Below are 15,447 nucleotides of genomic sequence, written 5' to 3' on the forward strand. Positions count from 1 at the left end.
GCTAGAAAACTGGACATCCACAGGCAAAACAATAATGATAATAATAGTGAAACTCACCCATACATTATGCATTTAATATAAAACCTAAAAGCATGAAACATCTAAACCATATGACCTTGTGTTATGCAAAGATTTCTTAGATAAGCCGCTAGAAGCACAATCCCTAAGAAAAAAATGATAAGTTGGACTTCACCAAAATTAACTGCTTCCATTCTATACAAGACACCGTTAGGAGAGTCAAAAGACAAGCCACAGGCTGGGGGCAGTGCTTGTATTCAGAATGCAAAAATAACTGCCACAGTTCAGTAATAAAAAAAAAATCACCCAGTTAAATAAGTGGGTAATAGGTTTAAACAGGTACCTCACCAAAAAAGATATGTAGATAGCAAAAAAAAAACACAGGAAAAGATACTCAACTTTAGTCATTAATGAAATGCAAATAAAGCCACAATGAGCTACCACTTCCTACCCGAATGGCTAAAACAGAAAAAATAAAACTGAAAATACCAAGTACTGGTGACGATGTGAAGCAACTGGAACTCTCACACGTTGTCTTGGAGATGTAAAATAATACAGACTCTTTTGGGAAAGTTTGGCGGCCTCTCCTAAAGTTAAACATACACTATCCATCTGACCCCAGAATCCTACCAGCTATTCTTTATTGTCTCTTCTTCCAGTTCTTGGGTGTTTTCTTTCATGGTTTTAGGTTTGTAATCTGAATTCTGCTCCTTTGTTCTTTAGCTTTAATGGCCTTGGATTAGGGTTTCTCAACCTTGGCCCTACTGCCTTTGGAAGCAGATAATTCCTTGTTGCGAGGGATGTCCTACGCACCATGCAGGATGTTAATAGCATCGCTGCCCCTACCCACTAGATGCCGTAGCACCCTCTCCCCAGTTGTGACAGCAAAAATGTTTCTAGACACTGCCAAATGTCCCCTGGTGAGCAAAAGAGTCCCTGGTTGAGAATCACTGTGTTAGAAGTCCTCATAAAATATCTCAAAAATCTCATTTGTGCCACTTCACCTTCCATTTCCCAGGGCTCGCTTGGATAATATGGTACATAACCATAATTCAGCACCAGTCAGGTGTTCGTCAAAACGCCTCTGACAGCCCCATTCAAGGCATCATACAATTGAAAGGATGCACTAGCTTAGAAGTGTGCTTTTCAAGCTTGATGATGTGGTTTTCCAGGACAGAAGATGAGAAACAGCAATTTAGAAAAGGGTTTGGAGGTTTCTGCTAAAGGCACTGAAAACAGTAAGAAGTCTTATACCACTGACAACGGAGGGAGAAAGCAAAAGAACATTCAGAGTAGAGTCACATGGAGCTACTTAGCAAAGGGACACCTGGACCTGCTCATACGTAACCCCTGAGGACAGGGATGGACCAGCGCCACTCTGGCTGAGGTCTATAAAGAGAGGCTTTCTACTACATGTCAGAAATCCTGCTTTCTGGTCCAACTGCACATCTTTGGAACAGTCCCTGGACTTGTTTCCCATTTTCTCATCAGAAAAAATGATCTGGCTTTTAACTAAGACTTCTAGGGTCCTTCCAGGAATATAACTCTCTGATGTTATAGAGATCCAAACTATTTAAGAAATAGTTAAATTATGTTTAATGAGTTTTGCCTAGGAAGGCAGGAAAACAAAGAGTTCTGGAAAGATTTCCTTCAAGACTGATTGAATTTGTTTTCAAATTTAGATGATCTAAGAAGTAAGTTACAATTGTCCACTGAGTTTCTCGTGGATGTTAAGTGTACTGTGTGTATGGGGACTGAGGACCAGACCATCAATTCCATTCTCATAGAACACAATTACACATTTATTCTATTTCTATATGTAGACACACACAGTACTAGATTTAGTTAATTACTTGAAACAACAATGAAGAATAAACACGTCCCCATTCAACTAGCTTACGAATAATGATTTTTCCTATATGCATACCTCCTAAATGCTGGAAGGTCATTAGCATGATATTTCGTAACAATTGCTGTAACCATGAAAGAGGTCCCATGAGGCATCTCAAGTTTTACCCTCTGTTATTTTTGTATGTTTTCTATGCCTGAGATCACACCATGACTGGCTTTCTCACATTCAGTGGATCATAGGGAGATGGACAGGGTGAACCCTTCCTTGCTCGTCCACGTGGGTCTGTGTATGGTCTTCTTCTCCAGCATCCACGTGTGGATTTCTCTGATGCAGCACTGGGCTGGCTAATGCATCTGTGGGTACTTCAGAGCCTGCTCAACTGGGGGTCCTACTCATGCCCACTTTTGTCCTTCACCCCTGCTGGTGCATCCTAACCACCAATCCAAGGGCGTACCCAAGCCTCCCTGCTGGGCTTCGCCTGCAGCCCTCACACAGGTGACCTTTGTGATCAAAGGTCTTCGGACTGTGGAGTAGGCAATGGCAGGACATGGAATCGTGGGACACCTGGGGGGGGGTACCATGAAGCAAAGCCCTTCACCGGCCCCCACCAGCAAGAATCTCTAGACCTTACTTTGGAAACTGATAATAATGATAATGGTAAGAATAACCGAAAGGGCCAGCATGCAGTAAGTGCTTACCAGGTGCCAGGGGCCCGGTTCTGTCATTTAGTCTCTATCCAGAACAGCTTCATGAGTGACCCTGTCATTACCTGCTTTCACAGAGGAGACAGAGGCTCCGTGAGTTGCAGCAGCTTGCCTGAGTTCAGAGTCGGGATTCAAACTCGGGTTTCTCTGACTCCAGGTCCACACAACCACTTCCCTATGATGCCATCCTAAAAGAACTTGCTTCTCTCTTTACAAGTGGAAACGACCACCTTCCCCCTTTACTCCCTCTGATAAAAATGTAGTATGTTCTCAAACTTCTTATAACCATGTAACATGCAACTCTTTCCACATTGACAGCCTCTTACAACAATGGCAAATCTGAGGACAGGGGCTGTGTATGATTTGCTCATCACTGCCTAATACAGGGGTGACAAACAGTAGGAGCTCTAAAAATATATACTGATTAATTAAGTAACAAAACCCCTGCAGCTAGCTCTGGGAACCGGAAGCAAGCACAAGCCGCCTACACTTTGCCTGGCTCCACCATGAAGCAGGTTAAAGCCAGCAGCTCTGTTCAGTCAGCGAGCCAGAGTCCTGGCAGCAAGAATGCCTCATGGGAGGACAGTGACAGGGTCACAGTCTTAGCAAACGGCAGAAGCCAAAAGGGCAAAGAGGTCAAGCTTTTTCTTTCCATGAAAACTTTTTGAAGAAAAACACCCAGGGAAAAAGAAAAACCTAAAAACTGAATCTGAGTAGAAGCCCAAGTACCAGATCCCACGCACTGCCTCAGAATTCACTGACAGGCTTGAAAACCCTCCTAGAATGCATGCTGCCAACAACAAGAACGTCCACCTTTGTTAAAGGTCGGTGCCGGCCAAGGGCGAGGAACTCCGTGGCGACCCCTCACACCTCCCCGTCCCAGGCACCTCCTCTTTTTTCCACTTTTAAAGTCCCCACAACTCCTTCCCCCACCCACACGTACAAAGGGTGCGCGTACGTGATGGGGTGAGGCGCCAAGAGGAAACTGGAATCCGCGGGGTACTTGTTCTGGGGCAGACACTGGGTGCTTCTCATTTAATGCTCAAAATATCTGAGAGGAATGCACGGTAAACAGCACCGAATCAAACAGCAAACTCCTGCTTCTGACTCACCTCCCTCCGTGATTTGGCCCCTCTCTACCTGTCTGATTTCATCTCGTCCGAATCTCCCAATCGCTTCCTAAGCTCCTACCACACTGATCATTTTTTCAGTTCTTTCCAAGCTCTTTCCCACACCTCAGGGCCTTTGCATATGCTGTTCCACCCTCCTGGCATGTTCTTATTACTGGAATGTTCTTTGCACATGCCGTTCCACCCTCCTAGAAACATCCTTCTGGTCTCAGCCTAAATGTCACATACTGATCTCTCCGTAACTTCTCTAGTTAACCAACCTATTTGCTCTCACAGCATGTATGCAATGGGCAAGTGTTTTTTTATTTGATGTTGTGCTTTTTTTTTTTTTCCGGTTTCCCTGGCAATTAACAACTCCTTGAGTGTGGGGACCCCATCTATTTTGTTCATTACAGTATCCCTGGCACCTCCTACAGTGCCACACATGTAGATATTCAACAGAACAGTAGCTGAATAACTCTCACTGTGACAGAAGGCAGCCAGAACTCAGGCAAGAACTCAAAAAAGATTGCTGGCTCGGTTCCCGACCACCACAATAAGGCAAACATCTCAATAAAGCAAGCCACGTGAATATCTCGGTTTCCCAGTGCATAGAAAAAATTATCTTTACACTACACTGTAGTCTGTTAAGTGTGCAGCAGCATTATGTCTAAAAAAACACAACTGTATGTAACTTAAAGAATATTTTATTGCTAAAAAAATGCTCATCATCACCTGAGCGAGTTGTAATCTTTTTGCAAAAGTAACATCAAAGACCACTGATCACAGATCACCATGACAAATATAATCATAATGATAAAGTCTGAAATATGCAAGCATTACCAAAATGTGACACAGAGACAGGAAGGGAGCAAATGCTGTTGGAAAAATGGTGCAGAAAGACTTGCTCAGTGCAGGGTTGCCACAAACCTTCAATTTGTAAAAAAAAGAAAACACAGTATCTGCGAAGTGCATTAAAACAAGGTCTGCCTGTAGCTTGTCCAAAGCCCAGCAGTTCGCTTTGAGCCACACAGCCGAGACTTGGAGCCAAGTCTGTGCTCCCAGCACTGGGGCTGGGGATGTGCTTAGTATCAGCTTCTCCCTCGTCCCCCACACACATCTCAGCCCACTGGCCCATCTCTCAGCAGGAGGTTCAGGACCAGGATAAGTCAAGGCACTCACCTCAGGCACAAAAGGGAATGCCAAAAAACTCAGTAATCAAGATAAATACAATTTTAAAAACTCAAAATTCATGCCAAAAAAAAATTATGAACAAAATTCAAATACAGACCGGGTCAAGTCCTATACTTGCAGGGCTCAGCCTCATCGCCTCACACTAACCCCAGCCCTGTCGGATCCTGCCTATTTTATTTTATTTATTTTTTTTTTTTTTTGCGGTATGCGGGCCTCTCACTGCTGTGACCTCTCCCGTTGCGCAGCACAGGCTCCGGACGCGCAGGCCCAGCGGCCATGGCCCACGGGCCCAGCCGCTCCGCTGCACGTGGGATCCTCCCGGACCGGGGCACAAACCCATTTCCCCTGCATCGGCAGGCGGACCCTCAACCACTGCGCCACCAGGGAAGCCCCTGCCTATTTTATTTTATTCTATTTCATTTCATTTATTTTTTGCTGCACCACGCATCACGTGGGATCTTAGTTCCCCGACCAGGGATCAAACCCGCGCCCCCTGCAGTGGAAGCGCGGAGTCTTAACCTCTGGACCGCCAGGAAAGTCCCCTGCCTCTGTTTTAAATGGCTGACATTCTGTTCATCATGAATATTTTACATGCATTTTTATTTTAAAACACTGCATCAGAATATTATTTATCTTGATTATGGAGTTTTTGGGCACCTCCTTAAATTCTGTGCCCTAGACAAGTTGTCTCAGCCCAGCCCTGGCTCTGCTCAGCCAGCCACTGGCCCCAGTTCCCACAGGCAGCCACTGGAGGGCCCTTGGATACACCAAATGTCATGTCCGTCACAGTCAAGTCTAGGAGCTGAGGTCCCTGAGCACCATGGACTACCCTTAGAAGCTGTTCACCTGCTGCTCCCATCTGGAGATTGGGAAGCAGCCTTGATTGGTATACCTGCCCCAGGGCTTCTACCCTCCTCGTCCCCCTCCTTCCTCCTGAGAGTTTAGGAAAGAAAGTCTGTCCCAGCTTCCCAGTATCTGGCTCCACAGGGGGAGGTGTGGGCTGCTCTCTGGGACCCAGATGCCCTTCCCTGGGCAGGCTGAGAAATACGCCACCCTTCCCTTGTCTCAGGACCATCTACCTCTTTGCCACCTCCCACTTCCCCTTCCAGCTGGATGGGAAAAGAGGGAGAACAGGCACATAGGTCCAAACTAGGGGGCTGCTGTTCTGGGGGAAGGGAGAGTGGGGCATGGAGGACGTGTGTGCACCCATCCAGCACCCACTGCCCCTCTGGAGACAGCATCTCAAGTTTCCCTGAACTGCCATCCCTTCCTTCCCCCTGCTCTCTTTCAGCGAGGGCTGCTAAGCTAGGGGGATGTACAGGAAGCTGCCTGAGGCCACATGGCGAGGGCCTGCCTGAAACCAAATCCACACAGAGGAAAGCAGAGCCCAAATGATGGGGAAGGGGCTCCTAATGGCACAGCGGGAGGGTGTAGATCCAGACATAGCTGGATGTGAGCTTTTCATGTATACAAGCTCCCCCGAATTCCCTCTGTTTCTGAGGCCAGGTTGAGTTGGGTTTTGATTACTTGCAACTGAGAGGGTCCTAATCCTCCTAGACACCCCTGCTTCCACCCAACACGTATTCACCTCCTTCTTCATCAGCTTGAGCTGCTCCTGGAACCTGGCGTAGTCCCTCTCCTGCTCCAGGCGGATCCGCTTGGCCTCCTCCCGGCGGCGCACAGCATGGTCTTGCTCCATCTTCTCCACTTGTTGCTTTTGCTGACGCTCCAGGTTCTCCAGCTCTGTGTCAAAGAACTTCTTCTTGGCCTGGAAGGAGCAGAAAGGGAAATTCAGGAAAGTCACCTTATACCTGGGAGGGAGATGGGGAAAGCCCAGAGCCCGTGCTCAGACCTGGGTTTGAATCCCAGGTCTACCACCTCTTTGCTGTGTGACCTGGGACAAGTCACTGAACCTCTCTGAGTCTTTTTGCTCATGTGCAAAAGGAAGACCAGACCATCTACCTCGCAGGGTTGTTGCATGGGGCTCAGTAAAGGTTATGGCCCCTCTAGAGATCCTCCTGTGTGACTCAGAGGAGCATCGTGACCTTCATGCAATGCTGTGTTTATAAGTCAACGCCTAATGAGATCAGGAAACAGAGGAATTGGGCAATTGTTGTGAATTATTCTCCATGCCCAATCATCCTCACTCTGCAACTTCCGCTTAGAGAAAACATGGAAGCAAGAAGCCCCATAGGGACCCATCTTTTCTCACGCTCACATTGATTTCTTGTTCAAAACGCTTGTGCATCTGCTCCAGCTGCAGCTCATGCTTGCTGCTCAGCTGGGTCTGGTTCCGATGCTCTTCTTTCTGGAGCAGCCGAAGTTCTCGGAGTTCCTGGCGCCTGAAGGGTGGAAGGATGTGGACATTTCAGTCAGAAAGTGCCCTCAGTGATCATATAACTCATAGCTAGGGACACTGAAGGCTGGGGCGTGGAGAGGCGTCACACAAGACTGGGGTAGAGGCATGACGCGAACTTAGAACTCAGACTTTACTGGACGTTTATTGACAGGCAAAACATTAATAATTTTAATATATAAAGGGTGCTTCCACATCCATAAGAAAAACAGGAATATTCTAATTTTAAAAAGCGGTACAGAACATGGACAGACCTGAAACAAAAGACAAAATCTTTAAATTAGCTATGTGGATATGAAATACAAATTAAAAAGAAACAGCATCTTCATTAAATAGGCAAGAATATAGGGGGAGGACAATGCAGTAAGTCTCTGCCTTTTGACATAGTAGCTTCCACTTCTGGATACTGATTCTAAAGAGATATTCATAGATGCACAACAGAACTGAATAAGGATATCCATAACAACGCTATGTATAATAGTACAAAATTAGAAACAAATGTCCATCAATACAGTCTAATTAAATATGTCCATCTGATGTAATTTTATACAACCATTAAAAAAAATCAAGTCCTCGGAGATACTGAATTACATGGAAAAAAAATCTATGAAAAAATGCAGCAATTCTTTATGAACAGATAGGGATGGATCCCTGAATGAAAAAAGCAAGGTGTTGAAGAGTGTGGGTCTCTTATGCTACCTACCATCTGGGTGAAAAACAAAAAGGACCCTATATGTGTGTGCACATGTGCATGTGTGCGTTTACTTTCCTATTTAAACACTGAGTGTTTCTGGAAGGATTACACTGTAAAATATTAACACAAGGAGGGGAGCTGGATGGCTGGCAGAAAAGTGAGAGAGGGAAATTTTTCGCTGTTTACCCTCTTTTTCTTGTCGAGATTTGAACCACGATATTACCTATTCAAAATGTAAATACAATAAAAATTTGACCCCAACCACACAGTGTGCCTTCATTTGGTAACATACCTATTGTCACTGTGTATATGTGTGTACACAGAAAAAATACTGGTGGGATAAACCCCACCAATTGTGTTTCTTTCTGGGCAAGTCCATTAAAAATTGATATGTATCATTTATGGAATCAGAAATTAAAATGATGCAGAAAGAACTTGGGCCTCCTGACTGTGAACAGGAGGCGGTTCCCTGGCAGCCTGTGTCCTATTCCAGTCCAGCGTCTGCAGCCTGTACCATGGCCACCCCCGCTGTGGGGCTTTCCTCACAGCTCTGAGTGGAACAGCTGCAGGAGAGGCCTGCACGCTCTCAGGGGTCGGGGGGCCTTATTTGAATCTTAGCTCAGCTCACTTTCCCTTAGGCAGTCGCTCAGTCTGTGCAGGCTCTGTTCCTGCATCTGTAAAATAGGGAGATAATCTTTACCTCTCAGGTTCTTTAAGGTTACATGAGATGATACCTGCAGTGTCTGTCTGGCACGTGGCAATCACTCCCCAAGTGGTAACTTCTCGAATGATAACGAGAAGAAGAGGTAAAGGCTGCCCAGTCTCTGGGAAAAGCCAGAAATGCTTTCTAGAGGCACAGAAGAAAGCTTCCTTGGGAGCCTCTGCGTTTGGGAAGAGAGGAGGCAGGAGGTGATTGCTGAGAGCTGACAAAGAGAGGGAGACCCTGACACAAGAGAGACTAAGGCTCAGAGAACAACTGACCAAAAAACGAACAGAGAAGGAGGTAAGCAGCCGGGTTCTGACGTTTCCTCCTTGACCAACCTGAGTTCTCACAAGGGAAAGGCAGGCAGACACAGGCGTAAGAAGGAAAGAACCAGCAATTTTAGGCAAAACCAGAAGGAACTCTGACCTAGCAGCCTCAATCTGTGAGAGCAACTATTCGGTGACACCATTCAAAAGCCTACGTGTCACCCAATCCTCCGGAAATGCTAGGATCCAGGTACGACCAGGGACGTGGGCCAGAGCCCACCACAGCTTGCAGCCTGGCGGCCTGGCCACATTGACAGGACGTGCGGACCTTCAGACCACAGCAGGCAAACAAGCAAAGCCTTGTTCTTTCACTGTGAGCACCTCTTCTCCACCGCGGCTAAATCTCACCTTCCAAACCTAAGTGGCACCCACTCCTCTGCTTGGGAGGAAGGTGGAGGCCCAGTGCCAGGGCCAGAGGCATCGCTTCTAGACAGGGTGTGCTGGGTCTGGAATTTCAACCCCAGGAACCTGAACTGCCCAGAGGGGAGGTGATGGAAAGGAAACTGAGCCCTTGGTGTCTGAAGAGTGAGGAGTACAGGTCACCTCCAAGGTGACCATTAAAACAGAAGGTGGTGTCATCGTCCAAGAGCGACCACACCCACCCCTCCCCCAGCCTCAAGCCTCTCCAGCGCACATAGATGAGGAATGAGGACACCAGTGCGTGCGTGCGTGTGCGCGTGTGCACGCATATGCATGCACGCAGAAACTCCACCAATGAAAAGTCTGCCTCTCATCCCCCTGGCTCCTAGAGGGCAGAAATGCCCCCAGCCATCCAAAACTGTTTATGTTTGGCTTTGGGATGTCTGTGCTTTTTTTTTTTTTCTCCTTTTTATTTTATTTATTTATTTATTTATTTTTACATCTTTATTGGAGAAGAATTGCTTTATAATAGTGTGTTAGTTTCTGCTGTATAACAAAGTGAATCAGCTATACGTATACATATATCCCCATATCCCCTCCCTCTTGCGTCTCCCTCCCACCCTCCCTATCCCACCCCTCTAGGAAAATCAGGCCTTGCTTCTTTTTTTTTTTTTTTTTTTTTTTTTTAATATTTATTTACTTATTTTCGGCTGCACTGGGTCTTAGCTGCGGCACGCATGTGGGATCTAGTTCCCCGACCAGGGATTGAACCCGGGCCCCCTGCATTGGGAGTGTGGAGTCTTAAACACTGGACCACCAGGGAAGTCCCCGTGCTTTTTAAAGATATGAATGTGTTTGATATGTTAGAGATGTCCTACAAATCAATCATGAATTTAGCCTTCAAAGGCCTGGCCTCAAGGGAGATTCGTGGGTCCAAGGCCTCCCTCCCTAACTGCGAAGCCACTCACCCCCACCCCTGGCAGCCCCCCAGCAAGCTTCCTGGTCCAGTGGAAGCTGGGTAGAATCCTCACACAGACAGAGCTTCTCACCTGGATGACCTGAGGCAGGTAAGTCCCCACCAAGAAACAGTTTCCTAGGGCTTCCCTGGTGGCGCAGTGGTTGAGAATCTGCCTGCTAATGCAAGGGACACGGGTTCGAGCCCTGGTCTGGGAGGATCCCACATGCCGCGGAGCAACTGGGCCCGTGAGCCACACCTACTGAGCCTGCGCGTCTGGAGCCTGTGCCCCGCAACAAGAGAGGCCGTGATAGTGAGCTGCCCATGCACCGCGATGAAGAGTGGCCCCTGCTCACCGCAACTAGAGAAAGCCCTCGCACAGAAACGAAGACCCAACACCGCAAAAATAAATAAATTAATAAACTCTACCTTAAAAATAAAAGTTAAAAAAAAAGAAAAGAAAAGAAACAGTTTCCTAATTTACAGAACGGCCGAGATAGGGTCTCCCTGAGGAGGGCTGTCAGGGCGCCTGAGCGCCTTAAAAGTGCAAAGATAGTTCCTAGCAAACAGCTTTGCCTAACACCCTCCTCCCCACACCAATCCCTTCCAGTTTCACGGGGTTTGCCTCCAAAATGCATGCTGCATCCAACCACTTCTTCCCTCTGTCTGGCCACCATCCTGGCCGGGGTCTCCCTGGATCCCTGCATCAGTCCTGCCCCACCTCTACGCCCAGACTCATACGGCAGCGGAGCTGGCTTTCAAAAGGGATGTTACCGCTGGTCACTCTCCACCTGCTTCACTCCAGCTACACTGGGGATGAAATCCACACTCTTCCACCCCTGCCCACGGGCCAACATGACCTTGGTCCTGCAGGTCATGGGACGGCTCCCCATCCTTTCCCTCCCACCTTACACTCCACAATCCAGCCCTGCCCTCTCAGGTCCCTAAACAAGCCACGCGGTCAACCCTCAGGCCTTGGCCTTGCAGTTCCCTCCGTGATCCCCCGGCTCTGCTCGTGGCCAGCTCCTCTCAACCTCCTGGCTCTGGCTCAGGGGATTTCCCACAGAGCGGCGTCCCCGACCCCGGCCCAGGGGCTCACTATCCTTTCACCCATATTATTCCCTTCACAGCATGTACCACAGTTGGGAATTATCTTGTGTGCTGTTTGTTGGCCCATGAGGTGTAAGTTTTACAAAGGCAACAGTCTCAACTACCTGGGTCACCACCATGTCCCCCAACCTGCTGGGGGGTATGGATACATGGGTGAATGGCTGGCTGGCTGGAGGGGAGGGTGGAGGGCTGGGTAGGTGGGTAGGTGATGGATGGGTGGGTGGATGGATTGGTGGATGGGGGGTTGGGTGGGTTAGAGAATGCAGGATCTCAGGCAAAGCCAGCTTCCTTCTGTGTCCCTGATCCCACATTTGATGCTGTAGACAGACAAACAGCTCTTGCACCAGGAGGACCCACGCCCGTCCCTCTCACCGCATCCCCACCCTCTCACCACCATCAGCGGCCCTTCCCGGGCTTACCTGAGAAATCTCATCTCCTCGTCCTTCTTCTCATCGTCACTGATGATCTTGGAGGTGGTGATGCTCACCTCCACGCCATCCACCACAAACTTGCGTGTCCTCTTGAGGGTCTTATTGTGCAGCCTCGAGTTCTGGCCAGGGCAGATCATCAGGCAAAGCTCAGCATCACAGCTAAGAATCCATGGGCGACACAGAGGGTGCAGCCCACAGCCCTCCTGGCCCCAGAGCCTCAGCCCCGTCCAGGTAGGAGGCGACTGTCCATTGTCCCCCTCTTGCCTCACGCTTTTCAATGGGCGGGGTGGGGGGTGGGGGGCTGAGTGTCTGACGCTGGGCCCTTTCCTCTCCCTGATCTCGCCCTTCAGACATGGCCCATCCCCTGCTCGCTGGCTGCCAGCACTCTCTCACACACAAGACGCGGCGTCAGAAAGAGCGAGCTGGGTTCCAATCTTCCCTCTACCACCTACTGGCTCTGTGACCCTGGGCAAGTCCCTTGTCCTCTCCGAGCCTCAGCTTCCTCGACCTGTCAGAGGAGGTTCCAAAGGTGCGATGGTGGTGGGGCACACAACACCACCCGGCTCGTGGCAAGGGTTCAACACTTGGTTTTTATTTTTGATACTTATTATCGCAGACCACGATCTCTTATCCTCAATGCCAAAATCCAAAGAGCCCGGAAAACCAGAGTTCATAACTGCTTTGGCAGCCAAATCTGACCTGACCTGACCTGAATTCCACAGGAGGCCACGCCCATCTGGAGCCACCTTTACTTTTCCCTATGAATAATCATGCCTTTCACGTGTGGTTGCTTACGCAGTGCTGCCAGAACTCCTCCAGGAGGAGTTAAGGGTATTTAAATACCCTTTGAAAGTCCTCCATCCTGACTCGGATGAGGCCCGTGGGCCTGCACGGAAGTCATCACGGCCTCTCCCCTGCGACCCCTCCACTGGTTTCCGAGGCCCTTCCTGGTGCAGTCCAGGCCGGCCTTTCCGAGGGCCTGCCAGCCTGAGAGTGAAGGGAGAGCCAGGGTGGCGCCCAGCAGGAGGCCTCTGCCCTCAAAGTCCACGCTGACCCCCGTGCCCGCTCAGTCGAGCCCAGCAGGCTGCCCTTGGCCCTGAGGTCTGGGTTCCCCTCCCCTGCAGGCTCCCACCTCTTCCCATAGCACCTCGCCCAGGAGCTCTGGATGCTATGGGCCCTGAAAGGTCACCCTGCAGCCCATCACCCTACAGCATCCAGCTCACGTGTCCCAGGACTCAGTTCAAGATGAGTCAGGCTAGCAACCAGAAATGCAGGCTGGCTGGAGATGGCGGGGGAGGAAGGAGGCCTGCGTGCAGCCCTCACACTAGAGCTGCTCCTGGTCACAGGGCCTCCGCCTGGGGGTAACAGGCTCCCCGTCAAGCCAAGGGTGCTGACGCAGCCGTGGACTCTTATCAGAACAGCCTCGTTCCCTGACTCACTGCCAGCCCGCCAGCAAAGGATGTTCTCAATACCCTTGAGAAGAGGTGGGGACCCGGCTGTGGGTGGGTCAACCTTTATTTAAAAGAAAAGAAAAAAAATTACTATTTTCTTTTTAGTCCTTAGTGTCTTTTTAAGAAGAGAAGGGACAGACCCCCTATCCTAAGGAAAATGATTATACATCAAAGCTGCTGCCATCTCCGCTTGTCCTGGTGACCTGTTAAAACTGTGCTTTCTTTCTGTTCCCAAAGCTAACTGTGCTGGCTGACTGCCTCTCCTTTGGCTCCCTTGCATTTGGCCAATATTTTTGAGTCTCTGCTGTGTCATTTTCACCAAGTAAGTGACAGAAGGGAAAAACAAAAAAGATGCAGAACCTTCCGTAAATTCAGCCTTGGTTGGGGATGAGGTCCTCAGTGTGGCCAACCAGGTGACCAACAGTGACTTCACGAATATCTCACGATTTGTGAGATGGGCAGGGGATGCGGTCTGCCCTTCCTGAGGACAAGCAGGCCAAAGCTCCCACCGCGAGGGCAGAATGGCATGTGGGATTCAGAGCTCAGGGTCTGGAGTCTGACCAGCTCCCCACCTCCCACCTGAGCCTCTGTTTGCTGCGCTGTACTTTGGGATGACTGAAGGCGCCTCATCTGTGGTTGCTTTTAAGCATTTTGCAGTACAGGCCCCGTGCTGAGCTCTCAAGTGCAGTGGCTACTGTCATTCACAATGCTACCTCCTGCAGAACAGCCACGAGCCAGGAGGAAGCCTCGAGCCCACTCCCTTTAACTGAATCAGTCGGCAGCCGGACCACACGGCTGACCTCCAAGTCAGAGAACTTTCGCTTCTAGAATCGTCTCTCCCCCATTTTAGCAGGGCCTTTAACCAAACCCAATTTAAATGGAAACCCAAACTGAAATTAAAACCCAAACCAATTAATTGCCTGACATGACTAAATCCCAGACCGAACTCAGATATTTGGGGGTTTAACTATGAATCAGACGGAGAGCTCTTGAAAGAAAGAGCAGTCTCATGAACTACTTATAATGGAAGGCAGCCACCATATGCCTTCAAACACCAAAACTGGGCAACAACACATTCTGCAGTGCTTCCTGCTCCAAGCCTGAGGCACAAGGGGCAGCGTTAGTTACCTTGATAGACAGAGAGCCCGTCTCTCTGTTCAGGGACAGGTCGGCTGAGAGGGAGGCACCATAGTCCATGCTCTCGGAGGTGGAGATGCTGGCACAGTCTGAGTCCCTCTTGGAAGGGCCTAGAGCCGCCTGGGCAGGGAGCTCCAGGCTGCCGTTGGCCAGCTTCTCGCCACCCAAGGTCTCCAGGGCGCTGCTGTTGGGACGGCTCTGGCTTGCTTTCTGGGACCTGCTGGCTGCTGGACTGAGGTCCCCACCCTGGTCAGTGGCTTGCTTCTCCTCGGATACCTGAATCCTGGCATCCATGGACACCGGTCGGGACTTCCGGAGGGGCACGGGCACTGCTAGGCCGTTCTCATTTCCAGGGGCTACATCTGGGGGGCTGGTGGCTTGGAGGGATGTGTCCCCAGAGGGTTGGTTGGGCCCATTCACAATGTCCTGAGGCTGGCTAGGTGGCAGTGGGGTGAAAGATGATTCTTTGAGAAGCTTGTCAGCATCGAGGCTCAGCTGACTCACCTCAGAGGATTCCCGAGTGTGGTTCCCCAGAGGCTAGGAGAAAATAAAAACATAGTCAAGGCCATGCTACTGTGTGTCCGAGGCAAGAGTCAGAGATGCAGTGAGGTCAGAAAGTCAGACACCCACAAGGTGAAGTGGGCCAGGGAGGTACAATAGGTATCCCTCTCTAGTAGGCCACAGTCCTCCCCACTCCTTATTGCCTAACTAACAATAAAATTATTGTACTACTTGCTTTGAGGAATAGGTATTCCTCCTAGGAGTGGAGGCAACCGTGGCCAGCTACATAGCTCATGCCCTGTCAAAAGGGGGCAGTGGCTACTCCGCTCCAGCCAATGTGACAACATGGGAAAATGGGCCCCCTGTGCCCAGACCCTCCAATTTTTCAAGGCGAGCTCAAATCTGTACTTGTACATGACATCTCCCAATTTTTAGATGGTAACTAACTCAAATTTTTAAAAAAATCACAGAAAGGCCAAGCCAAACCTATCCAGGGGCTAGATTCAGACTATTAGCCAGTTTTTTTGTTTTGTTTTTGTTTTTTAG

General features: G+C 49.3%; 1 protein-coding gene across 1 annotated transcript in view; it reads right to left on the bottom strand.

Moving 5' to 3' along the window:
- Nucleotides 1–15,447, bottom strand: part of STK10 (serine/threonine kinase 10) — a 120,741-nt gene that overhangs the window by 25,754 nt on the left and 79,540 nt on the right. Inside the window, exons 9-12 of the mRNA XM_022595106.3 lie at nt 14,392–14,937; nt 11,801–11,931; nt 7,096–7,219; nt 6,466–6,645 (exon numbers count right to left, since the gene is read on the bottom strand). Coding sequence (XP_022450814.1) covers nt 6,466–6,645; nt 7,096–7,219; nt 11,801–11,931; nt 14,392–14,937 — 981 coding nt within the window. The remainder of the gene's footprint in view (nt 1–6,465; nt 6,646–7,095; nt 7,220–11,800; nt 11,932–14,391; nt 14,938–15,447) is intronic.

The sequence above is a fragment of the Delphinapterus leucas genome, chromosome 3 (assembly GCF_059928025.1).
Source record: "Delphinapterus leucas isolate spDelLeu-1000000601 "Yukka" chromosome 3, BTC_Dleu_Yukka2, whole genome shotgun sequence".
Lineage (NCBI taxonomy): Eukaryota > Metazoa > Chordata > Mammalia > Artiodactyla > Monodontidae > Delphinapterus > Delphinapterus leucas.